The sequence below is a fragment of the Phaethon aethereus genome (genome assembly GCF_964289735.1).
Source record: "Phaethon aethereus genome assembly, chromosome: 3".
NCBI lineage: Eukaryota > Metazoa > Chordata > Aves > Phaethontiformes > Phaethontidae > Phaethon > Phaethon aethereus.
The window spans coordinates 110944313-110971489 of NC_138576.1; the positions used below are offsets into that span (position 1 = coordinate 110944313).

At 39.4% G+C, this 27177-nt stretch overlaps 1 protein-coding gene across 1 annotated transcript in view; it reads right to left on the reverse strand.

Annotated features, from left to right (window-relative positions):
- LCLAT1 (lysocardiolipin acyltransferase 1) overlaps window positions 1-27177 on the reverse strand; it is a gene marked incomplete at both ends in the record, with an annotated part of 86506 nt that overhangs the window by 39444 nt on the left and 19885 nt on the right. The window contains 2 exons of the mRNA XM_081997917.1: window positions 14110-14226; window positions 23002-23148. Coding sequence (XP_081854043.1) covers window positions 14110-14226; window positions 23002-23148 — 264 coding nt within the window. The remainder of the gene's footprint in view (window positions 1-14109; window positions 14227-23001; window positions 23149-27177) is intronic.

The window sequence follows — 27177 nt, forward strand, 5'->3', positions numbered from 1 at the left end:
CACTACATGAGACAGCTACAGCTTAACTGCTACCTGCTTCAACAATGCTAATATACCAGTGAGATGGTTGTTTCAGCTGTACAAAAATAAAATACCTGCCTCAAAAAGACAGAGTCCTAGCAGATAGCATGCAAAGAATGGGAAGGAAAGAAGGAACCACATAGCTGCTGAGCACATGTTTCACTTAATTCTCTGATCCATGCTACAAGAGCAACAAAGTAAAGGGCTGATAGAGGAAACCAAGGAGCTTTCAGGTCTTTTAGAAGGAATGTTTTTTTGGATAAGTTAAAGCAGAAGTAGGACTGGTTAAATCACAGCGGTGCTGCTGACAGCATGAACCTGGAGAGCTCTTAGGCAAAGAATCCTTTTGAGGGATGATTTTTCAAAAGCATCCAAGCAGACTTAAAGAACACTAATTCTTGTAGGATTTTAAATGCGACTTATGTCCCTAAGGTCTGCCTTCTGTGTGTTTGGCTTTTCAACATCAGTACCCATAGCAACTTCCAGGCAATGCAAACGTGCCATTGCTCACAAATTCCAAAGTCTCTGAAGTGTTTTTGAAAATTTCTTTTTATTTATTGTGCATGTTATGCTTTTCTTCTAATAGATGTCCTTATTGTCTGTGCAATGCCAGAAACAATCAGGATGGGCTGGCTTCTTTCAGAGCAGTGCAGCGAAGGACAGGTGATTGGGGCAAGCGAGCTAGAAGGTTGCTCAGGTCCCCGCTTTCGGAACTGTTTTATAATCACCAAGAGCACTCACTTTTATTGTTATACTGCTAGGTCAACAATGACTACCAATGCAAACAAAACCACAATTTTGCATATGTCTAAATACAGATATATGGATTTTAGAGATACTTGTTTTAAGGTACGGGCATTAGCTTTTAACAGTATGAAATGGGACTGGGGAGATAGACTACTGTAGTGAATGCATATTAAACACAGTTCTCCAATTCTTAACCGGTAGCCATTCTGCAGGAAAATTAAATTATGGGAAAATACATTCAAATCTTGTGCCTGTAATCTGTAATACACTTCACTATAATATTTAATTCATAAGGTACAACACTTCAAATAATTGACATGGCACATAGGCAGTAAAGGGAAACCCTTCCTATATCTACCAACGTTTGGTGAGAACACTGAGAGCAAAGGCTTTAACTCCTGCCCTCCAGAATCCCGCAGTTCAGGAAAAGATTGACAAAAAAAATCCCAAAGACAGCGGTATTTCAGGTTACATATTAGGTGATGAATGAGGTGAAGAGTTGAATTTATGCTGATGTTTATGTTTTGATAAAAATCTATTTTAAAAAGCATTTATACTCTACTACAATTTTTCCCAAGCTCCTCTGCCCTCTTATGTTTTTCGTTTTTCAGTATCAGCACCATAGCAACATCCAGGACTCATGAATGTGGCACTGCTCTCGACATCTCTGGAGCGGAGCCTTGCAAATGATTGCCAAACTCAGGGATCTGAGTCAGCTCAGAAAAGTATGATGCTGGGCTAATTTTTGTATATCCTGAAAATAATGGCAGGGGACTGGGAGGAGGGCAAAGGGAAGAACAGCTGAAGCTGCAGAAGAAAGGAATTAAAGAAGCAAGCTACTTATAGTTTAATGATACATAAGCAGCAAATCTTGCAAGTAGAGGAGATTGAAAGTTTTATTACTATCTTACAGATTTGGGGGCTATATCTGAACAGTTTGAGGGTTCCAACATTTCCAGTAACTGAAATGATACTCCACAGACTTTCTCCCCTGCCAGCAATTACTCATATAGGAAAGTGGTATCAGGAATACAAAAAATACATTTGCAGCAACTTTAATGCCGCTGGAAATGAAAACAGCTAGCATCTGCAAAAAGTGGAAGAGTGGGGAATCCATCAAATAGATTGAGAATCTCCTCTACAGTGAGACTCTGATTTGGGATTAGTCTGTTCAGCCTGTAGATGCTGCTATTTTTCTAGTAAAACACATCAGGAAACATTCTCTCTTAACTGAAACTAAAACAGTATTTTGTTCTGGAAAAAGTATGTTTAGGCTCCTCTCTACTCAAGACTGCTTGAAGCAATTATCTGCCTTACTAATAAACAGAGCCAAGAAATGGGTATGCTGTGTAGAGCATCTGGTAGTGTCATGTGAAATAAATATATATCAATATTATTCCACTGTTTACAGGAATTAATTTCAACTTCAGCAATAATTAAATATGCTACCAATCCAGCCAATATCACCTGCAGCATCATGGATCATTGGCTGACAAGAATAAGCAGTAATTAATAAACTTAAACTTTACCTGAGGCTCACCTATAGTCTGTCCTGCAGCCATAAGTCTTTAAAGACAACCACAAATCTTAGTACCCTGACACAAAAACCCAAATCCCCTTGAGAATTCATATAGTATTTGGTATCCTTTATTAGCGTCAAGCTCGTCACAAGGATATAGCGAACAAGCCCACAAAATGCTGTTTGGTGTTTCGTGCAGGCTCAGGGGAGCACCAAGGGTATTGCAAGACCCTGTGCTAAGCTTACTGTGCTGCTGTGAGTGACATTGTAGGAAAAACCAAATCAAATAAATATTCCAATCAGGTGACTGCCCTTTCAAAATGCACACCCAGAGAGATCCTGCCAAGTCTAGACCAGCAGATACACCTTGTTACACATGGTCTCAGTCCACTGCCTAGCCAAACCGTATAAACAACTAGAAAAACCTTTTTTAAAACTATCTTGAAGAGGAGATAAACATTAAAAAAAAAAAAAGCAGGAACATCTTTTCAATTCTGAAGAAAACAATTCTGGTTTTTACTGAGCAATCATTTTTCCTGAACTCATCTGTGGCCAAACTTCAATTCTATGCATGCAATCTGATGAGCTAACATCTTTCCAGGCCTCCAGTTGAAGCAATTAAAAAAGTCCACATTTGCCAAACATTACCACATCGTTACCACAGATACTGTGTATTCTGAGTTAAGGGAAAACAGTGGAAACCTCTAATACCACTGTGGGGTAACTGTTGGCAAATGATAACTTTTTAATATGGTTACCACAGCGACTATTACCTACCTGCAAGGAGGTAAACGGAAAATGATCCACCGCATGGTGTATCTGCTTGTCACAAGCCATGACTCACCCATAAGAGAGTGGAAGGAGATTATTTCACCAGATGGATCTTGATAGGCTCAAGAACCTAAAATCTGAAATATTTCCGATGAGTACCATAGATGCGTGGGTGACACAAACAACAACATGTCAACCTGCAAACACTACAGGTGGTAGGGATTCTTACACACCTCTACCACAAACCCTCCAGTGAAAGGCTGCGCTCCCTTCTCAAAAGCAATGGAAGATGGAAAGAGGAAAGGGTGGGGGCTGAGAGAAGCGGATGGTTTGGAGAAAACCAAATCCTTCCCAGGATGACTGAAACTATGAACTGGTTGCCACAGAGGTGGGGCAAGTAGTGCAGAATACTGCTCCAGCAAGACATGAAATAAGAGACAGCAAGAGAAACTTCAACGTGTACCAAAGGCCAGAAAATATCTAACAAAGCTGGTGCTCATTCTGAGAAGTACGTCAAAGCCAAGACATGCAGATGTTTGCAAGATATGGTAATCATCAACGGTTAACATGATTCTGGAAAAAGTCAAGCTGCCCTTTCCTATGTTCCAGATTACAGAGACAACTGTCAGCATTTGCAATAAAGCACAACAGCCTGCACCCGATTTTCTGCACTGCTGAATTTCAGACACGCCTAGCGATAAAAGTGTTTTTGAACAAAGTCTTTGTTTTTTTTTTAATTAGCTAATTTGTTATGAATTTTCTACCAACACACAAAAGGCATAAAAGGCATGCAAGCTTCAATTTACATACTGATATTTCTATATCAAAGGCTATGCTGTTTCATGCACAGGATCCAATTCTCATAAAAGCACAAGTTCAATTATAACAGCAAGCAGGGAAGCTCTAATACTGCATTTTCAGCTAAAAAATTGCACAAAGTCTTTAACAATACCTCTGTAATTTTTGAGTATCAGTCTACTTAGTAACATGACTCTGGGAGGCACACGTGCCCAGAGAAAATAAGCAAATTAGAAGAGTCAGGAAGAAAGAATTTCCTTGCAATGAATAATGATGGTTTAGAGTTGCTGCTTAATCTCTGCTAATCTGATGGACATACGGGCAAAATTAGTTGATTGAGGACCTAAAGTTAATGCTCACGTGGCCACTTATATTTTCCTACTTCCAGAACAGACTGGTTTTGGTTTATGCATGCACTGAGCAACCAGCACAAACCGGCGAGAGCTGTTGTGTGAGACAGCAGTGCCGGTCAGTGTGCAAGCTCTGGCCTCGCCAAAACCCACAGAAATTTTGGCAGTGGCCCAGCGTATCATTCTGGGAGTCCGAAATCTGTTCAGTCACGAAGAAGGAAGCTAGCTTTCACTAAAGCAGAGTTAACCCTTACTGTCATCTGATGTGGGGTCCTTCAACATCCTGTACCTCTGTTACAGAGAAGACAAAGTAGGCATGAAGCTGAAAACTGAAGTCCTGCTTTACGCAGTTCAGTTTAGGCACATAAAACCTCTCAAAGACAATTCATTAGACACCTCTGTGATTAAGACCTGCATGCCTCACCCAAAATTTATCTGAAGAGGAAACAAACTTTGTGTATCCAAGTGGAAAGAAGTACATTTAATATACACATCCATTCATTTGTACACCCCGCCCACCATAGCCAGAGCATTTCGGTCAATGAACAGAGCTATTACAGACCTGAATTTTACACCTGCATCAGTTTTCCCTTTAAAAAAACTTTAAAAAATATAACACACTTAGAAATTGGCATTACTTCATTTTACATTTGATAGAACAAATGATATTCGTCTGGTAAGCTGTAGGTGCTTTGGACATAACTGTGCAGAGAAGCGAAGCGTCGTCTGTGCCAGAGGACAAGCTTTTGGCAATATTGTGGTGGCACTCCCCGTTGACATTTCATCCACTCATAAAACCAGCTTCCTAGCTCTCTCTCTCTTGTGAAGTCAGAGTAAGAAAATAGCTCTGGGAGGTAATATACTCTGGCTACGTCAAGTTGGAGGGTCTTGTTAATGAATTACTAAATTGAAAAGTCTCAACTTTAAACACCGTTTACACAAATACATCAAACTTGAGCATCTCAGCTCACATGGAAATTGCAGGGCTCAAGACAGAATCATCTCCTAAAGACAGTCTCTAAGCTATTTAGAGCCTTACATGGGAGCTTACTGTATTCTCCGTGCATAGCGAGGACATCCAGATGCCACTTCAAAGGACCTGCTGCGTAACTATTTGGTTACTTCACATCCCAGCAAAGGTGAACCGAACTGTATGTGCCAGCTTTCAAGAAGTGCTAATCATCACCTTCTATTAACTTAGATATCTATTAATCTGCAAATCGCAAACTGCCTCCCTAGATTATTAGCTCAAAAGTGCCATATAAGCACTCTGTACCATAGCCCAAATAAATGGCATTAAGACTTAAGTACATAAATACACATACATGGATACTATTGCTCCCAGAAAAGCATACAGAATCTACGTAACAGTTAGCAAGTGTCACAGGATTAAAATATTTACACAGATATAGATATCCTGGAGTGAACACCTAAATACAATCTTCCTGCCCTAGCAAAGAAACAGATTGGGATACTTGCATGCAATTACTGAAATGCTGTACAACCGTAAAACTAAGGTATAAACAGTAGAAGATATAGACTGATTTCTGATTGTGTGTATATAAGCATTTCTTTTGGGGCAAAACTGTCAATTTTGAATCAATCATGGAAACAGGATGAGAATCCTGTTTCTTTCCATCAGTAAGGATATACACTGAAGGCAAGCACGTTAAATTTGTATCTTTTATTATTTTAGGATGCTGCAGTTGGCAGCTGTTATCTGCAATATTTTTTCAGTTGGCTAATTATGAGCCAGAAATAAATCTGAAGCTGAAATACTATAATAAGGCAAATAATTCTGACTCTTCATCATACTGTAAAACCAGTACAATGTAAAACCCATAATAGGAATATCCAGTCCAATGTATCCAGATATTAAAAACTGTTGATGGATATAGAGGAAGTATCAAAAAGAGGTCAGTTTAAATTTAATGTTGGCAGAAATGATTGTCTGCAAAAGTATGAACAATCTTCTAATGATGCTTTAAAACCTCAGCTCTGTCTTAACAGTTACTGTTTACTTAGTCCTGAGAAAATACTTAAAAGCTGTGAAGCAATTTTAAGACAACGCTTGTAAACAACTATTTTCTCTTGACAGACTATTTGGCTACAATTACAGATATTATGCCAAGATAATATATGTAATTCAATGAATCCAGACAATATTGAATCGAATCAACTAGTATTATTTTCCATCTCTCTGAAACGGAACATTCAAGCCATCTGAACTTTCAATGTCATTTGGCACTTCAGAAAAAACTTTATAAAATACAACCAGTCCTGAAAAGCTATACTTAATTTCTGAGTAACCTCCTGACCTTTCACAGAAGGATCTCACAAACTAGATCTTCAAGAGTATTATATAAACAAGAAATGTTTGTAATTAACTTTTTTAAAAGCATTCTTATATAAAAGTGTCATTTAAATTCCTGCACATTTTTTCCACTTTCTAAGTCCCACATTTTGTAAAAGGAGATGATTTGCCCAAGTTCTGCCAAATGAGTCCATACATAAAATCTATTCAAAGTTTCAGGCTTTTAAAAAGGGTTAGATATGATTTGAGGAGGTGATCAAAGACAGCTATATAATGATTATATTAAAAAAAAAGTTATGACCAGTCTTAGTTTTGGTGTCTAGAGTTGCTTGTTCACATGTTGATTCTGTCATTCCAAAAAATGCTCACCTTTGTTCCCCAAAGAAACACAGCATAAAGCTCTAATTTTTCACCAAGTGCTGATTGAAACCAGGATTCATAATAGCTGAAGCAAAACAAATTATATACTTGATCAAGTGAACAGAATCAGAAAGAATCAAATAAACTGCTTTATTTCCCTTTGCTTTCTATCAATAGCCAACTAAACAGACACGATAGTGTTCCACATAAAGTACGTGGCATTCCGGTGGTCACTTTGGTTAACAAAGGTTTGGTCTTCCACAGGGTAATTCCTCTGGCTGCCATGGTAAGTCATCAAACTGATCAAATGTGCTTCAGCACTGAGAAAATGTATAATTAACTGAGTTCATACACTTTAAGTATTTTGATAGACTAGGGCCAGAGCGTTTGCAGGAGCAAACTTTAAAGCATGCTACAAAAAAAGGCTAGTGCTATTTTGAGTAACATGCATCAGTAAAGATTAATGAAGAATCTCACAAACCTGTTTTAAGTGTTGCAGAGACTGTCACAATTGACTAGAAATTCATTCATCATTCCAAAGAAGGATGATCTTACAGGGGTGAAAAATGCATATATTTTGTTAATCTATATTTAGCCTAAGTATATTTAATACTTTACCATCTTCATTAGTCCTTACTGAAGTTTTTGTTCCTCTCTTACTCAGTTCAACACCTTCAGGTAACACTCTATACTGTATATTAGGTAGCAAGCTGATGTTATCCAGCTACCATGAAGTCTTTCCATCTTTGTGTTCTCATGTCTATACTGTATTTTCTCTTATCATGTACAAACAATGACATTACATTAAACCATCTTACTTTAAATTGTTACCGAGTCAAAGGAACGCACTCCTCCAAAAATCAATGCTGAATCAAATTTACATCTTTCTCTTGCTTAAAAAATAGCAAGAACTGCAGTCCTTATTCTCCTGAGTACATTATTAATTATATATTGAAAGCACGTTCATAGTCTGTTTAGTCTTCAGTGATTCTAAGGTTTATATGGATGAGAAAACAGTAATGTGATCATTTACAAGTAAAACAATATTTTCATTGTCTTGGCACCTGAGCATAATGAAAGGAAAAACCAGTCAGCTCTTACCTGGGTTTCTGTTTAGAAGAGTCAGCTCAAAGCAGTAAGACCTATCACTCATGAAGAGCTAGAATGTGGAAAAAAAGCGAAGAGACTCAAAAGCCAAGGAGATGTATTGCCTAAACAATTTTTATTGCTTTTTTGGTGGAGATTATATAAATATATTTTTTTAATTAGCTCACATAATCTCAGCAATGACCTGGAAATCTTCATAGCAGCATCTATGGGCAAAAGAGATCAAATAGTTCAAATAATGACCATGTAAGAGCAAAAAGGCAGACAGAGGAATTTGAGTGTTGGTCATCACTGGCAAAAACCCATTCACATGGTTCAGAAATTTTTGCCACCTATGGAAAGCAAAGGACTGATTAACTGCTCAGATTATGCTGTCAGGGTGCAGATAGTGCTTCCTCTAGGAAGAAACTCTCCTGCAGAGATACAAGCAACATTTTACTGAAGGTTATTTTTTCCTGATTCTTCATTTCCTGTTCAGAAGGATTGTTAATAGTTATTTTTATGTAATAACAGGTAATTCTTTCATGCTACAGCTTGTGATGCATGTTAATCAGGGTTCTTGCCAAATTAAATTAGTTCTTTTCAAAATTTGAAAAGCCGTTAAACTTCTAATGACATTTTTCCCCTCTCTTCATCAACCTATTTTTGGAGCAAAATAATATACTCAGGCCTGAAGTAAAGACACTTGAGTCTCAGGAATGGAAAACAGCCATGAGCCAAAATGTATTCACAGGAGAGCTGTAGGGCAATAAGGTTGTCATCTATGCACAAAAATACTTTCAAAAGATGTAAACATGATGTTAAAATCTCCACCACTACCTCCTGCATGTTCAAGTCATACACACTGCTTTGTGTGTGCAATTATGAATGTGAAAAAAGGAAACAAGTCTATTTTTATGATTACTGCTACTATTGTAGCATTAGAACAGTCCAGAAACAGGGACTTGGTGTTAACACCATAACCTTAACAATCCTCATTTCCTTTATTACTGCTAGTATCAGAAATTAGAATTTTAAAAAAGGTATTCTAATAGTATAAATAAGTCAAATCAGAGCTGCATGGTAACACTAGATACCAATTGTGCCATCAGCATCTGAAATCTACCCGGACATCTATATTTTACAGATGAAAAAAAAAATATATACAGGCTTATAATATACTGAAGTGTTTCGAAGTCAAGCTACTACAGTTAGGTTATCCATAAAAATAAAACATTTCAACACAAATGGCTTGTATTTGGCACACTTGAAAACAATTGAAAACCAAATCTTAAATTAGTAAGTAAAAACTTAGTATTTTAAAATGCTAGTTGAATCACAGAATCACTAAGGTTGGAAAGGACCTTCAAGATCATCAAGTCCAACCATTAACCCAACGCCACCATGCCCACTAAACCATGTCTCCAAGCGCCACATCCACACGTTTTAATACTTCCAGAGATGGCGACTCCACCACCTCTCTGGGCAGCCTGTTCCAATGCTTGACCACTCTCTCGGTGAAGAAGTTTTTCCTAATATCCAATCTAAACCTCCCCTGGCGCAACTTGAAGCCATTTCCTCTCGTCCTATTGCTGGTTACTTGGGAGAAGAGACCAACACCCTCGTCACCACAACCCCCTTTCAGGTAGTTGTAGAGAGCGATAAGATCTCCCCTCAGCCTCCTCTTCTCCAGACTGAACAACCCCAGTTCCCTCAGCTGCTCCTCATAAGACTTGTGCCCCAGACCCCTCACCAGCTTCGTTGCCCTTCTCTGGACACGCTCCAGCACCTCAATGTCCTTCTTGTAGTGAGGGGCCCAAAACTGAACACAGGATTCAAGGTGCGGCCTCACCAGTGCCAAGTACAGGGACACGATCACTTCCCTACTCCTGCTGGCCACACTATTGCTGATACAGGCCAGGACGCTGTTGGCCTTCTTGGCCACCTGGGCACACTGCCGGCTCATATTCAGCCGGCTGTCAACCAGCACCCCCAGGTCCCTTTCCGCCGGGCAGCTCTCCAGCCACTCCTCCCCAAGCCTGTAGCGTTGCATGGGGTTGTTTGTGACCGAAGTGCAGGACCCGGCACTTGGCCTTATTAAACCTCATACAGTTGACCTCAGCCCATTGATCCAGCCTGTCCAGATCCCTCTGCAGAGCCCTCCTACCCTCCAGCAGATCCACACGCCCACCCAACTTGCTGTCATCTGCAAACTTACTGAGGGAGCACTCGATTCCCTCATCCAGATCATCTATAAAGATATTGAACAAGACCGGCCCCAGAACTGAGCCCCCTGGGGAACACCGCTTGTGACCGGCCGCCAGCCGGATTTAACGCCATTCACCACAACTCTCTGGGCTTGGCCATCCAGCCAGTTCTTTACCCAGCCAAGAGTAAACCTGTCTAAGCCACGAGCCGCCAGTTTCTCCAGGAGAATGCTGTGGGAGACGCTGTTGAAGGCTTTACTAAAGTCCAGGTAGACAACATCCACAGTCTTTCCCTCAATCTGAAGGAAATCAGGTTGGTCAAGCAGGACCTGCCTTTCATGAACCCATGCTGGCTAGGCCTGATCCCTTGGTTGTCCTTCACATGCCCCATGAGCGCTCTCAGGATGAACCGCTCCATGATCTTCCCCGGTATGGAGGTCAGGCTGACAGTTCCTGGGATCCTCCTTCCGGCTGTTCTTGTAGGTGGGCATCATTGTCACATTGTCTTGTCACACTGGCAAGCCTCCAGTCTTCTGAGACCTCCCCTGTTAACCAGGACTGCTGATAAATGATGGAGAGTGGCTTGGCAAGCTCCTTTGCCAGCTCTCTCAGAACTCTCAGGTGGATCCCATCAGGCCCCATAGACTTGTGGGTGTCCAGGTGGCTTAACAGGTCCTTAACTGCTTCCTCCTGGATTATGGGCAGGTTATTGTGCTCTCCATCCCCATCTTCCAGCTCAGGGGCCTGAATACCCTGTGGATACCTGGACTGGCTATTAAAGACTGAGGCAAAGAAGGCATTAAGTACCTCAGCCTTGTCCTCATCCTTGGAGACAATGTTCCCTGCCATATCCAGTAGGGGATGGAGAATCTCCTGCCTCTCTTCTTGTTAATATATTTGTAGAAGCATTTTTTGTTATCCTTTACGACTGTGCCAGACTGAGCTCTAGCTGGGCTTTTGCCTTTCTAATTTTGTCCCTGCTTGACCTAACGAGATCCTTGTACTCTTCGTGAGTTGCCTGCCCCTTCTTCCAGAGGTGATAAACTCTCCTTTTTCTCCTGAGTCCCAGCAAAATCTCCCTGTTCAGCCAGGCCGGTTGCCTTCCCTGCCAGCTCTTCTTACAGCACATGGGGACCGCCTGCTCCTGCGTCTTTAAGATTTCCTTCCTGAAGACTGTCCAGCCTTCCTGGACCCTTTTGTCCTTCAGGACTGTCTCCCAAGGGACTCTCAACCAGTGACCTGAACAGGCCAAAGTCTGCCCTCTGGAAGTCCATGGTGGCAGTTTTGCTGACTGCTCTCCTTACTTCACTCAGAATTGAGAATTCTATCATGTTGTGGTCGCTAAGCCCAAGACAGCCTCCAACCACCACATCTCCCACCAGTCCTTCTCTGTTCGTAAACAGCAGGTCCAGCAAGGCACCTCCCCTGGTGGGCTCACTCACCAGCTGTGTCAGGAAGTTATCCTCCACACACTCCAGGAACCTCCCAGATTGTTTCCTCTCTGCCGTGTTATACCTCCAGCAGATGTCCGGTAGGTTGAAGTCCCCCACAAGAACAAGGGCCAACGAATGCGAGACTGCTGCCAGTCGTTTATAGAATGTTTCATCTGCCTCTTCATCCTGGTTGGGTGGTCTATAACAGACACCCAGCAGGATATCTGCCTTGTTGGCCTTCCCCCTCATCCTTACCCATAAGCACTCAACTTGGTCTTCACAATCGTTGACTTCTATATGATCAAAACTCTCCCTAACATACAGAGCCACCCCACCACCTCTCCTTCCTTGCCTACCCCTTCGGAAGAGCTTATAGCCATCCATTGCAGCACTCCAGTCATGAGAAGCATCCCACCATGTTTCTGTGATGGCAACTACATCATAGCTGTCCTGCTGCACAATGGCTTCCAGCTCCTCCTGTTTGGTGCCCATGCTGCGTGCATTGGTGTAGATGCACTTGAGCTGGGCTATCGATTTCACCCCCAACTTCAGCACGCCACCCCTAGGTTCATCTCTAGCGAGCCTGGTTTTATCCCCTTCCCCCTTCAAATCTAGTTTAAAGCCCTCTCGATGAGGCCTGCCAGCTCGTAAGCAAGAATCCTTTTCCCCCTTGGAGACAGTTGCACTCCAACTAACTTCTCCCACATAATTTACTACATAATAGCACACAGTCAGAATGTACACAGCTTATAATGCCTATCAGTGTACCAAATACCTAGTAAATTCAATGCTAAAGGGAAATGAATAGTTCGACGCAATATTTTCCTGCCTTAAATAAAAGTAGGACTTAAAGGCATTTGAAAGACTGGACAAAAAAAATCATCTAGGAATGTGTTTGGTTTTTCTCTGGCTTTGTACTGCATAGAATCAGCCTCAAATATTTTCTTTTTATAACCCAATAGCCTAATTTGCATAGATCTCATACAGCAATACAAGAGAAAAGTATTTTCATTAAATTAGAAAATGACTGTATAACCACAAAGCTTGCTTCTGTAGCAAATACAGAATTTTTTTTTAGGTTGAAAATATTCCAATTGAAGACATTCCTTTTCCTAAACTGAAAATTTATTCCAGGCTAGAAATATTATTATGCACTAGGTTAACGTAATGCTGGAAAGTTTTAAGTAAAACAAGCTTTTGAAATCATATATGTGGCAATTCTTTTTTACTACAGCAAACTGAATAATAAACATTCAAGATATATGAAAAATTAAGATGTCCACTACTGAACTTCCAATGAAAATAGGGTCAAATAGATAATATGGACCAGCTAGGATTGTCGAGCTGGACAAAATATCAAAGCATTTACAGTGATTTTAGGATAGCTTAGTGGAAACCAGACAACATGCAAGTCAGCTCTGCTCTTAAAATCCAAGCAAGGATTCGAACGGGGGGGGGGGGGGGGGGGGGGGGGCGGAATCTACCAGCAGGCTCTTAGTCTTTTTAATAATCTCAAACTTCTTCCTTTGGCAGTTAGAATAACCAGCATGTGTTAAAGATCTAGAATTGCTTTTCCCTGAAGGGCTAGCCTATAAATAAGTCACTTCATATCTACCGTACATGTCTATTTTCTTCAACCACACGTTTACAGATCCTGCAAACATTCATTCATCTGTATTTGAATTGCTGCCACATCAGTATCATTTAATGGCCACACTGTTATGGCCTCAAGTCTCATAGAAATGCCCATTCCCAACACAACCCACAGACATCTTGATCTAACAAGCAATCACATCATTATACTCTGTTCCCCTGATAATAGGGAATCAACCTCTAACCTCAGATTAAAACAGGGATGGAAGACCATTTCTAGGTAAAAAGCAAGCATCATGCATTCTCTTACCCACCACTCTGTGCCAAGCAACACAACTCCTATTTTATGCAGCTTCTCCAAGTCACCATCACCTGAAAAACCTGGCAGCACTGGGGAGCTGACTTGCTGCATCAACATACTGCCGTGCATTCCCTTTGTCCATTTAACATAGCAACTTGCTGTCTCAGCTCTTGGACTTACAACCAGAAGCTTTTCAGAGCGGGCAGTGTTATACATGTCTGCGTGTTCAGTGTCAGACACACAGTTGGGGTTTAGGACTGATACAGACAATAAGGTTGAGCTTCCTTGGGATCTTTTCCACTATTTTTCTGAGGCAGACTGCTAAACAAGCCACAATATTAAAAAAAAAAGTGAAAATGTTGTTTTCATTCACTGCATATCTCCTGATGATATTAGTATCTGTTATCAACTCTCTCAAATCCCTCCATGTTACAATAATTTTCAGTATGGTTACAAGATACAAAGTTTTTCTGAAATTTCTGTGATCAGGATACATAACGTTCTTCTGAAATTATTTCAAGCAGTTTTGTGAACATCAGCTCCTACAGCTTGGATGAAATTCGTTGTCTTAAAAGAAAAAAAGATCATATATATCCGGAGGAGGATTACCTTCCCTTAGACGCTCAACCACAAAAGTGAACCCAGTAGTTCGCGGATGTAAGACGTACTCGTATTTCTGCAGTCCACTCTTTTCAGCGAATTCATTACTGCGGGCTTTGGTATTGGCTGAAGGAGAGAATAAAAAGCACCATTTTCTATTAATGTGCGTTGTAGACCAAGAATTAAATATAATTATCATACGACAGGAACAGTACAACAGCGGTTCACACAGTACGAATGTGCAACAGCTTTTCAGATGGAGGCAGACTGCAAGTATGCTTTTGGTTGGCTATAGTATGGTATGAGGAAGAGCAACGTGGATTGCAAGAAAAGCCTTTTTACCCTCTCATTTAATTTTTAGAAAATAATCAGCAAATCTTTCATATTTAGCAAATGCAATCTGAAATCTAAAAGTTAATGTCTGTTAATAGTTCTCTGTACACTTCAACAATCATTTTACAGTAAAATGTTCTAATTGGCTCAATTATTTTTTTTTTTAACTCAAAAGGCGCAATGCCTAGTAATGTAGGTTTGATATTATGTGCAGAAATACCCTGAGGTCAATGTTTAACAACTTTAAACTTATTTTGGAAAGAAAACATTAAATGCAGGAAAGCAGTTAACCTAATACATTAAAATGGCACTTTAGATCTTCATTCTGAACTTGACACATTTTATTCATCAACTTGCACTGCACATACATACGCTGTTTTAATTTTTTGATCAACTGCCTCAGTGTGGCAATACATGCTTGCTATCGTATGCAGAGCAAGGCATCTGGAAAGCAGCATGGCTAAACCTTGTGTCAAATGTGTTTCGAACCTTCGGCAAAAAGAAGTCTCTCACGAACAAACCAAACAACAGCATTTCAGAGCCAGGTGCTAACAGAGCCCACTAAGCAAGGAAGACGTGGATACTAAAGTGAAAGCTTCTGAAGACGGGCGGAGAGGAAGCAATTTGTTCTCCAGTGATGTGCAGGAGCCTCTTCCAAGCAGCCTCAGTTAGCAGCCAAGCAGACTGTGCTACCTACACCTACTCCTTCATTTTGGGTTCTGCTGTGCCTCATCTAGGGGCCAAAAGGCAATGGACACATGCACTGTTCCCGTGGCAACATGGAAAAAAAAATCAGTTTGATCAACTAACTTATTCAATAACTAGTATTTATATAGTCTTACAGGTGTTTTAAAAGACAAAATCCAGCAACAGATCTATGGAACAACTAATCCTTGCCTAAGGAACATCTAATCTTTTTCAAGCAGAAACAGCTCTTTTTTGAAGCGTTCACAGTTAACAAGGATGGGAGATAAAGTAATAAAGAACATATTGCTGCTTAATAATTTAACAGAATTGATACTTCTAGGTAGGTCCTTTCCCTTACAATCACCATCATTTTTCCTGTAAAGGAACAATAGCACAAGTGGACAAATCAACAGTAGTGCGAGTTTTTGCAGTAATGCAACTTTCTTGCACCTTTTTCTCCTAAATTATATGAGCTCTTTGTTCATCAACAAATGTGGGTATGTCTCCTAAAGGACCATGTACCTATTAATAAATGCTATAGCATATCAGTATACTGAGCATTTTTTCCCTGTGATCTATTATTTCCATTCATAAGAGTACTGCTTTTCATACATGCAACCCTTAGGATTTAGTGCACGGATTTCCTAACCATGTGATTTGGAGGAAAGGAAAACTATTGCATGGTAGCCAAGCAGGTGATTCAGCAAAGTGAATCCAAAGATGTAATGCTTGCCAAATTGCCAAAACATCATATTTTCAAGTATTTGTACATCTTCAAAAAGCATTGCTAAAAGTACAGAATGTGTGAAATACTAAAATTATGCTTGGCTATGTAACTTAAATTTATCTTTCCTTGGACTTTATGTCTTTATGGCATTATGTCTTTAACCAAATGATCAGAGTATCTATTTTTGTCTGTTCTACTACTACTCCATTCAATGTTGAAAAAGGACTACTCTGAATCAGCGACGGGAACTTGCCTTTAGGACCCCTACCTCTGTGACAGCAAAACTTGCAAAGTGAGTCATGACCAAGAATTGGAATGGCAGAAAATGCAAGAGTAACCTGGTAATTATTAAATGTTCCTCTGAAAAGCTGGATTCTACCTCTTAGACATAATTGTATTGCACTATTAGCTCAACAACTTAAATTCTATTTTCTAAGAAATTATATAATTGATCACCAATAGTGTTCCTATAAAAAGTATACAAGTCAAGAGTTTCTTTCCAGATTCTGTGGTGATTCAGGTAAAATGCTTTCAATTAATTTATCACAAAGTTTTAAGCTAATGTATTGTTTCTGCCAAAGGACAGAGGAAGTGTCATCCTTATTTTCTGCATATCCAAATTTTGGTTTCACATTGGAACACCTACAACTTGCAAAGCAAGTCAATCAAAGCTTTGAGACACAAATGCCGTGTCTACACAAAGCTAAGTAGTCTCAAAAAAATAATAATAAATGTAAGTCTTAAACTGCACACAGTTCATGAGCACTGGAAAAAAATCCTCTCCATGTGTCTGCTCACTAGTACTTTGTTTCAGAGGGATTATGAAAACCAATTCCTTGGTATTTGCAAAACACTCCTACTTGCACCACAAGAAAACCAAAAAGTAAGTGGGTAGATTTTTTTTTCTGAGCAAGACCTAACTGATGTTGCAAAAAAGGTTTAGGACCTCCACTGCCCATTGCCTTGAAATAATCATCTTCACATCTCCTCTTAGTGCACCTCCCAGCACTTGGAAAGAACTCACTGTAAACATCTGTAAAACATCTTCTAAATTTCCCTTTGCTACAATGCCTTTCTAAAAATGTGTGAACAGCTGGACATTGGCACACCGGCCAACACTCTTCAGCTATTTCCTGATATTTGTATCCTTGTCTTGCCTCTGGACTGTAAGTTTTATATAACAGAGATTGTTCCCTTCCCCTTTTCCATGACCCTAGTGTAATGGGATTTTAGAACTAGAATAATGCTCCCAGCTCATACAATGATCGTTGTCATCTGGAAAAATCATATCCCTCTTCCCTTCCTAACAACTATCAAGCCACAGGTCTTTGTGCATTAACCAATATTTATTATAGCAAACCAGGAAGGTCAAAGGGGTTTTGATGCTATCCTGAAAGCAAGGGTAGAATATGCTTTCACTCTACTACCAAAAAGAATAATGCCCTTCCTCCCCCTCCTGCTACTCTTAGTTTCTTACTCTGCTATTACTTATGGACAAATGCACAGATTGCTACCTTATTCGATCTAAGCACCTTGGTGCCTGCTGCTGTTTGGGATCCCTGTGCGAGAAATCTGTGCCGAAACCTGCTGAGGGAAATTCAGAGTAAGTCTCCTGCTCAGCACTGGACTCCACGAACACGACAGAAAATGCCATGTTCCCCATTATATGAAACCTAGAAGTTAGAAAACTGATCCAGGAAATCAGAAATCCATTTTTATAACCTCTCCAAACCAAGGGAATTCTCACAGCAAACATCTCTTTAAAATCCCTTCATCAATAGACCAGGCTACACTGTCAGCACTGCAAAACTTATGCAGATGCCTCATCATTCTGCAGTCCAGATTATAACATTCTTAGGTGAAAGAATAAACAAAAGTGAAAGATGCCTTTGTAAGCCTCATAGTGAAAACACTTCCTTAAAAAGAGGAAGCATATGTTCTCTTCTTTGCTTCCAACCAATGCACATAAATTGCAAAAAGCAGCTTTTGAAGCAGGGACGGGAAATGAGCTCAGTTTGGGTCTCCTCAATCCCAAAAGGTCGCTCACATCATTTGGCTAAGGGTAATGCCCCTCTTGCTTACTCTCTCTGAAAAATATGAGTAAGCATTGCTTTCTAGAAACGAGTATTTTCTTTCTTACACTGCACTTAAGCCAAAGTAAATGTACCCCCTGAGTTTTTGCTCATCATTCCAATTAGGTGTATTTTGCATTTTAACTCCTTAGTTCTGCTTGCTCCTATGATAAGAAAGAATAAATAGAATAACCTATTTTTATGGAAAGCTGCCAGTTTATTAATAGAGGGTGATGTGGGACCTCTCCTGATCCAGAACTGCTTCATGCTCTGTCTCCTCTGGTCTCACACTGACGAGCCTCTCTTCCAGTCTCTTTCAGCTAATACATGCTGCTTATCAGAGGGTATGTTTTCTGGGGTGGTGACAAGTACAAGAAGTCCAATTTAGACACTACTGCAGAGCAACTGTCAAACTACTCAAAAGAACAAGAATATAACAGTTCTGGCCATAACCTCTTACTTTTTTTTGCACCTGTACTGCGTTTGGTACTTCATTTGATTACATTTTTCCCCCCATTTATCTCAAAATTATGTGGGTAAATCCCATTTAACACATTTTTAAATTATGGGAAAAGCTCAGAAAGTCAGCACTTTCTAGAAGCATCACGCTTCAGAAATTTATCTAAAGTAACTGGAAGAAGAAATTATGCTAACACATTTTCTTGATTTCTGAGTTAGAGCTTTAAGAAGTTAAATTGCTTTTACCCCTGAAAATCAGAAAATAAAGTGAACAAATTATTTTTTTTAAAGTCAAGTTATATTTTTAATTTGTGAGCTCAATTAAAACAAAAATCTCTAGAATTTTACTTTGATGAAAGCCAGAATGCAGTAACAAGCTGCATTTGTGCGAGTCTGAAGAGTATTTGGAACTAAAACTCCAAGACTCAATGAAAAGCTCTCCATGAAATATGTATGCAGTATTAGCTCCTCTCAAACAAGCTCACATGCTTTTGCAGATTCAACATTATCCAGGCTGATGTGTTTTGCTGGACGTCACCCAAAAGAATTATAAACTTCTCTCATCATCCTATTGGAAAGCCGATTCTGACAACTTTACAACTATTTCTGATCAACTCTTCAACCTTTTTTTTTTTTTTTTTGCTAGTACTAGTGCCCTGAAATTTGAATATTAAGTACTACTTTTTCCTTTAAACTGACTTGTGATAAAAGCATGCGTGTACTTTGATGACTTCAAGTACTCTCAAATTACATTGGTGCCGGACAGTGAAAGAATAAATGAGTATTCAAAAAAATCTCCCGCAAAAAAATAATTTAAAAATCCCTCATTTATCTGTATAGGTTTGCACAGAAAGCATAAAAGCTATATTGGCTTACAGTTCATATTTCAAGAAAAAATTAAGCAGTTGATCTTATTTGTGCTACTTTCAAGCTATCACATGTTAAATCAACCTCTACTGGTGCTTCTGAACAATATTTTTTTTGCATTACCAAAGTACATCACATTTACTAGAAAAGAGAAAAATCCAACTGCAGTTCATTGTTACCTTCTAGACGGAATATTGTATGTGATCAGCATCACAACATTCCTGGCAAAATCTGGGCTCTAGCAAGCTTTCCTACTTGTGTTTGAGCTGTTCCTCAAGGAAAAAAGGTCTGTGCAATCACACTCTGTCCACCTGTTCCCCTTAACTTTTGAAGCTATTGCTGCCTGCAAACAAAGTTTGACAGAGACAAGAGATTCAAAGATAATTAAGCCTCACAGGAGTTTTAGAAAAAACAACAGCTGAGTAAAGAGGAGCCTCCAGGAATAGAGATCTTAATAACGGGAAAAGCCAGGGCAGACTCCATGGGTATTTAGTCTGTCAGGGCTTTCAGCACAGCATGCAGCAGTCCATCGGTTAACGCAAGTATTGGTGAGGATAAGCCGCAGTACACGATGGCTCTTGCCGAGACAGCAGCAAATTTGTTGAGGAAACGTCACATGGAAGGAAACACAAGGAGAAGTTGGAGTGAAGAAACGAACATGTATAGGGATGCAGACACAAATCCATAGGAAATGAGGCCTTAGCAGGCAGAGGGCAATACAGCAACTTTTTTTTGTTATTGCTTTCTGAAGAATTACTACAAAGGGTCTTGTAAGGAACACCAAGAAAAACAAAAGTACAAACAAAATGGTGGGTTGTAATCCAGCTTTCCAGAAGCACTAGATTTATGGTTGCTTTGTTTTCTTCAGGGCTTCAGAAAGTCTGGCTATATGGTTATCTGCTGAGGGCTTCTTTGTAAGCAATTACAATAAAATACCTTTGATGCACTTAGCTTTAACCTTGAAGTACTCCAGAATGAAAAGATGACCAACCTATCAGAAATAAGTATATAATTATTACCTCAAACCCTATACATCCAGTCTGCAAATACATTGTTCAATGTATTGTCATTGACAATCAATACATTGACATTAAGATTTTTTAAATTTATTTACATAGCCTCTTCCACTGCAAAGTACATCACCAACATGAAGTCAGGCAGTGGCCCCTGTATAAATAGTCATGTTACATTTCTTTGAAATCTTCCATTCTCAGAAACCTGAAAACACACAATTTCTTATAAAAGGACTAAATCTATTGTTGTCATGCAGCCACTGAGAGGATAAAAAAAAAAAAATGATAGCAGCACAGACCTGCAGAGCAATTCAGCTTTTCAGTGTAGTACATGTAAAATGTTATTTTTCATTTTAAGCACCAGAAGAATTTTGTTTTCAGAAGTAATTAGCAGTTTTGGAATTTGGCCAGAAAACAAAAGCCATTGCCTCTATTTTTGCAAAATGTTCCCTAGGATATTGAACAACCATTCAGAACAAAACTGCTTTTTATTTCTTATTCTAAACAATGAGGTTGCAATAGGTCCTGATATGTCATTAACATAACAGTTTTCTGAAAATATTTTTTCAAAATGTTACACAAATTACGTTATTATGCTCTATCATCCTCATATGGCATAAACTTATTGCTTGGTCAGGATTAGCTTGCCAAGGGATTTTGCCCTGTCTCCTATAATATTTTAAAATATATGAGCTAATGTTTCCTGAGAAGACAATTAGATAGTGGTAGATACTTACTTTCACAGAAAAAGCCCCAGGGTTTTGCCTGTCTCTATACGTCATATTTGTGCATAATAAGATATCAAGGTGGCATTCATTACCGATGGAAAGTTAGTGAACACCGGAGATTTTAACACAACAGAAGCCAGCATGGCTGCCCAAGGAAGCAGTGCCCTATCATCTTCCTTGCCCATCACTCCGTCCTTCCCAACCACACTGCTTTCTCCCTGGGCTGGCTCAATAAATTAGGGGAAAACAATCAGCACCCATCTGCCGTGGCTTAAACTGACTTCAGAAGAGCAGCACAGTTAGTGCAGATATCCATCTGACACTGCAAGGTTGAAGAGTACATGTTACATGTGCATGAGGAAGGAAAACCAGAACAACGAAATACCTTTAAAAAAAAAAAATCTGTCAAAAATCTGTGTTCAGAAATCCAAGTAGAGATTTTTTTAATATTAAGTGAAGAATCTTGTCTGCATGAATTTCTCAGTGGATGGTATCCACAGCATATAATTAAATTTAGTCTAAGTCATTTACATCAGTACAACAGCAGAGAGAAAACCTTGCATTTCCTTAAGCAGCTCCACATTCAGGTGGTAGCATCCCCACACCACTGCCTTTGGGACTCTGCAGGGCAAGTGTTAACACACTGTGGCTGTCTCAGTCCTCAGCTAATTCTTCTTCTTTAAAACTGCAGTATGAAACTTCCTCAGGTCTTTAAAATCTGTTGTCTCTGAGGAATATTGGGAGGGATTAGAAGGTATACATTAATTATGGAATAAATAGCAAACAATCCAATTCTTTCAATCATCTTGAGATGGAATCACCTGTTCAGAAAGAGAGTGTAAGTGACCCAAGGAGGAGTCTCCTGATTTCATGAATAAGCTTAAGATTTCATCTCAAAATTCAGAGCTAGGAAGGTACAGTTGTTCATGAATTCAAAGAAAAAAAATAAAGTGAGGTAATTCCCATCCTTCTTCCTAACAATACAAAATACCTAATTCAACAAGAGATACTATGTGAAGTAGTCCAAGAACGTACAATAAATTTATTTTCTTTTAGGAAGGCTGATCAAATGATGACAATTCCCTAGAGTGTGATAGCATCTGAATACTATACATACTAATTTTTAAGAATATCGGGAATACAGAAGAAAAAATAGCAATATATGTTAGTTATTTTTATATTGTGTCTGGTACTTACTGATCTGACATTGCAATAAAGTATGATTTGAGAATATCTGCAATGGAAAGCATTAGTAATCTTTTAAATAAGCTAAAAGGTAGAAGTTCAATTGTAACTGATTTTCTATTTAAAGATCATACTGCAGGCATGAAGAACCACAGAACATTCATACAACATTTTCTTTTATTGGCAATTGAGTTGTCTTCAACACTGGTTAGCAGCTTGCTACTGATGCCATAAGATACCTGTATTAAGGTAGATATTTTATGAAGAATTAATGCTACAGAATCTAACTTGTTACTCTTATGATAATGTCAACATTTGTTTTAGGGAGGTATTTTTCTTATACAGGCAGATACAGGCTGCTTACATGGCCTAAGAAACAAGTATCTCCATTTTCTCCTCTTAAAACATTAGGCAAGAAATTTAGTAGAATCATTAGTTCTCCTCTTCAATCATTCTTCCATAGGTCTGAAACAATTTTGCAGTGTTTGCCCCAGTAATACGGAAAATGGGAACATGCAAGTGATTTATTCCAGGTCTTGAAAGCTACTTTTGCTAATGCAGTATACATACCGTACTGACCAATATGAAGCCATTTCAATCATCAGATGCTTTGAAATGTAACAGTCACTTCAGGAAGATTGGCAAAGCCTCTCAGTGGAACTACATTTGTGCCTCTCAAATGCATCAGCACATACGATCATTAACTATTATTTCTACTGTCCACGAGAACCCAGCCCTACTCCTGCCTTAAAGTTTTTTTAACTATTTCCATAAACATCAAAGAATTTCCATGTTGAACATTCCATGAGAAGATGACAAATGCAGCCTACCTGTGAGATCAGTTCCTTCTGGAAAGATGAGGAGTTGTAGTGGTTCACGAATGTCACAGAAATAATCCAGCATTTTTTCAAAGTGACTCTTGTCATCTTCCCACTTTCTCTGAATGAAAACAAAGGCAGCAACCTGCATCGCCCAGCCTAAAGTTTAAAAAACACACCTTTAGTAACATTGCACTCTGATACTTCCACAGTGACTGTTATTCCAAAATATTTTATAAATTGTGTTAGACACAACATTTTAGTTACTGCCCACCTGTCCTCACTTCTGATTAAGAGCACTTAGTTACCTTGTAAAAGGAGTTTTGGATAGGAAGGAATGCATAATCCAAATAAATAAATCTAAATAAATTTGGAATGGCTACAGTTTTGCAAAACTCAAATTACCAGAGTTAGAAAGCAAGAATAGGGTCAACGCTGTCATGAAGTGAAGTATTTAAAACCATGGCCCTCACTATAATATCCTTAATCGCTTCAACACTGATTTGCTCAAGGGAAGGTGCTGCCCCTACAGACAAACATCTCAGCAATGCACTGCAGGATAAAAGAAAGCTGCATTATACACATTTGCCCTTAGTAGTATTAACCACGTGCATTGTGCAGAAAATATCTATTGTTTCCAGGGCTTTATTACATATACCTTCTTACAATCTTCATTAATAATAAAAGCAAATACAAAGTTGTTCTTTACATTGATTACAGAAAAATTTGATATATACTCATTTGTTTGTATTAATACACAAGACAACTGTGAAGATTTAGAGCCTAACATCAAACTGACAATGTAATGCAGTGAAATAAATGAAACTGCTGCTGAGCCTGCAGCTCAGGGGTCACACGCCATTATCTTCAATAAACATTCTTGGCTTTTTTGGCACAATTTCCTACACAATATATCATGTAATATTAGAAGTCCACTAGTTCAGACAGCAGGATGAAGAATCAGGGCTCCAGTTCCACCACACGCCCATGATGCTTCCCTTCTTAAACAGGGCTCAGAGGAGCATGACACTGCCTTACCACTGTACTTGCCTAGCTTGTATCTCATCAGAAAACCTGCAGATAGATACTCCACATCAAAGAGAAAACATGACAGCTTCCCATTCTGCTCTTTGCTCAGCATGGTTCTCAAAGTCTGTTTTTCCTTTGCTGGTGACTTAAAGCATGTTATTCTTGCACTTTATTTCAGCTCCTCTTTATAGGGATTCCATTCTATTCTGTTCATGGCAATATCTTACCAGGGGCACATGCTAGATAACCACTTACTAAAGTCACCAATTTTTAAACTAACTTCATAAGTCAGTCAGCCTGGATAATGCATTAACCAAGCTGCATAATCTCTTCTGTAATGGATAGGAATCATAGAATCATCACAGAATAGCTTGGGTTGGAAGGAACATTTAAAGGGCATCTAGTCCAATCCCCCTGCAGTGAGTAGGGACATCTTCAACTAGATCAGGTTGCTCAGAGCCCTGTCCAACCTGACCTTGAATGTCGCCAGGGATGGGGCACCTCTCTGGGCAACCTGGGCCAGTATTCCACCACCCTCATTGTCAAAAATTTCTTCCGTGTAGCTCGTCTAAGTCTACCCTCTTTTAATTTAAAACCATTACCCCTTCTCCTATTGCTAAAAAGTCTGTCCCCATCTTTCTTATCAGAGATGTTAAAAAAATTTGTAAACTGTATCATGGGGTAGATACTTTTGATTTTTATATCAACTAAACAGATGGAGCATGCATAACTAACATGCCTTCTCCAATCTGGGCCTAATGAGTCTCAGATATCCAGATAATAAATGATACCCAGATAACTGAATACTTGAAGTGGTTATGTGAACTAAGAAAAGAAATGCCCAGAATGCAGTCTCAGCAAATATTTTCAAATTTGCACACTGTACTTGTTAAAAGCCCTCTGTAAACAAAAATAAACTTTGACCACAACATTTTATGTGCATCTAGGTAAATATCACATTCCCACATCTGCAGTGTCAAGGAGTATCAGTACAGCTTTATCAACAGAGGCTATCCATGTTTAAACAAATCATTTGCAGGAAAAAACAAAGGTCAATTTTAAAGTAGCTGAAAAATAACTTACATAATTTAACTATGCTTTCTTCTGGCATTTAATCATCTACTGCTACAATAAATTTCACTACAATGGGGCAAAACCAATATTTTAAATTGAACTTATCAGGGCTTCATTTTCACATTTGTGTTATATAAAGAGGACATCTTTTCATACCAAATGGTGCCACAGTACTTGGTTCCTCTAGAAAATACATGGAAATGGTATGAAGCTGTGTCAGGGAAAGTTCAGACTGGACATTGGAAAACGTTCTCCACTGAGAGGGTACTTGGTCACTGGAACAGACTCCCCAGGGTAATGGTCACAGCACCAAGCCTTTCAGAGTTCAAGAGGCATCTGGATGATACTCTTAGTCGTATGGTTTAGTTTTAGGTAGTCCTGCGAGAAGCTGGGAGCTCGACTTGATGACCCCTATGGGTCCCTTCCAACTTGAGATATTCTATGATTCTATGATACTTCATCTGAAATCAAATTCATAAAACTGGGCACAGCAAAGGAAAAAAGCCCTCTAAGCAGAAACTGGCATGTCTTGTACCATACCATTTACAACTCTGAGGACTTTGGTGCTGCATGGAACAGAGTAAAATCACAGAGAGATTAGGAAAGTTGTGCTGTGGTTTTGATGTTTTCCAATCCTTCTTATCTCTCAGCCCAGACCTTTTCTGTTGTTTTATATACTCTAGACACGACACGTAAATCAGTTTATGCAAAACCTGTACTGTGCTAACCCATTTTATTGCGTGGTATCACACATCAAGCCTAAATTACTCAGTCCTTGTGTTCTCATTGCAGCAGAGTCCGTAGGCAGGAAGAAGGGAAACGAGAAGCAAAGTAAATGCTCACTTGGGAAGCCTGCTGATACTTTGCGAGGTCAGCAGCTCCTTAGGAAGAGTGATTTTGATCCACAATAGGAAGGGAGCATTGGAAAAAACCTCACTGCCAGATCCCACACTCTTCCCCACTCTTCTTCATGCAGCATATGGCCTTAAATCATATGTAAACTTGCATATAAACTCTTTCTAGTGGTCACTCTTTAACACTACTGCGAACATCAAATCACAAACACCTTTAGCTACTAAGAAAGCTGCTGCTTGGATGACTTGTATTTTACCTGACTAAACTGCCTTAAAGCTGAGGATATAATGTAGTAGTTTCCCATTCCTGTCCTAAGTAGCAGTGTTATATACAGGCTATGAAAAATTCAACAGAGGCAGTAATTTAATGACAGTAGGGTGGTGGGGAGGGGGGAGAAAAGAGAGGGAAGTGAGTTGGGATGCATGCAGTTTTTAAATAAACAAGAGGTTTGATTTTCTAACCTTTTCAATAGATAACATCCAGCGTTCTGGAAGACTTTTTCTTTCTTTAAGTGTATATCAAGTGAGATAAAACAGTCCCGATTGCTCAAATAAGAACAGATTATCTAACAGTCAGATGACTAAGAGTAGAGGAGCCAGGTTTTCCTCACCGCTTACCCCAGCACAGCACACTGCACCAAAGTATTTTACCATCTATGAAAGTGGAAGAATTTTCCACATTCACCCATGCTTTAAGGCCTCCAGTGAAAGGCAACAAACGCGTGAATTACTGCCTTCAACCAAAACCCTCGTCCCTGCACCGATGGGGAAGAACGCCTCCTGTTTACGTGTCTCATGTCCCACCAGATTCAAACGGGAAAGGAAACCCAGCAGAGGCTTGAGGACACATGCCTCTGAACAAAGCAAAAGCAGCTCTTGCTTTGATTTTCATTCCACGGTGTTGTCTGCATTGTGCTGCTGGAAAAACAACACATAACAAGTCGGATGCACAACGTGGGATCCGAATGGGAATGCACAAGAAACAAGAGGAATTCAGTAAAGCAATGGGCAAAACATGAGGTTTTGCTAAGCAGCAAGGTTTATGAATAAGCAGCAGAAGGAAGTACTTTCTCATGTGCAGCCTGCAGTGAGACACGCTGTTCAGTTAATTACTGTTAAGTTTAGGTCAACATAATTATGGTCCAAGTAATTATATTTTGCTCTTTTGCACAACGTTTTTGGTCATCTAAAAGCTCCCAGGCAACAGCAATTTTCCTAGCAAAGGCATCAT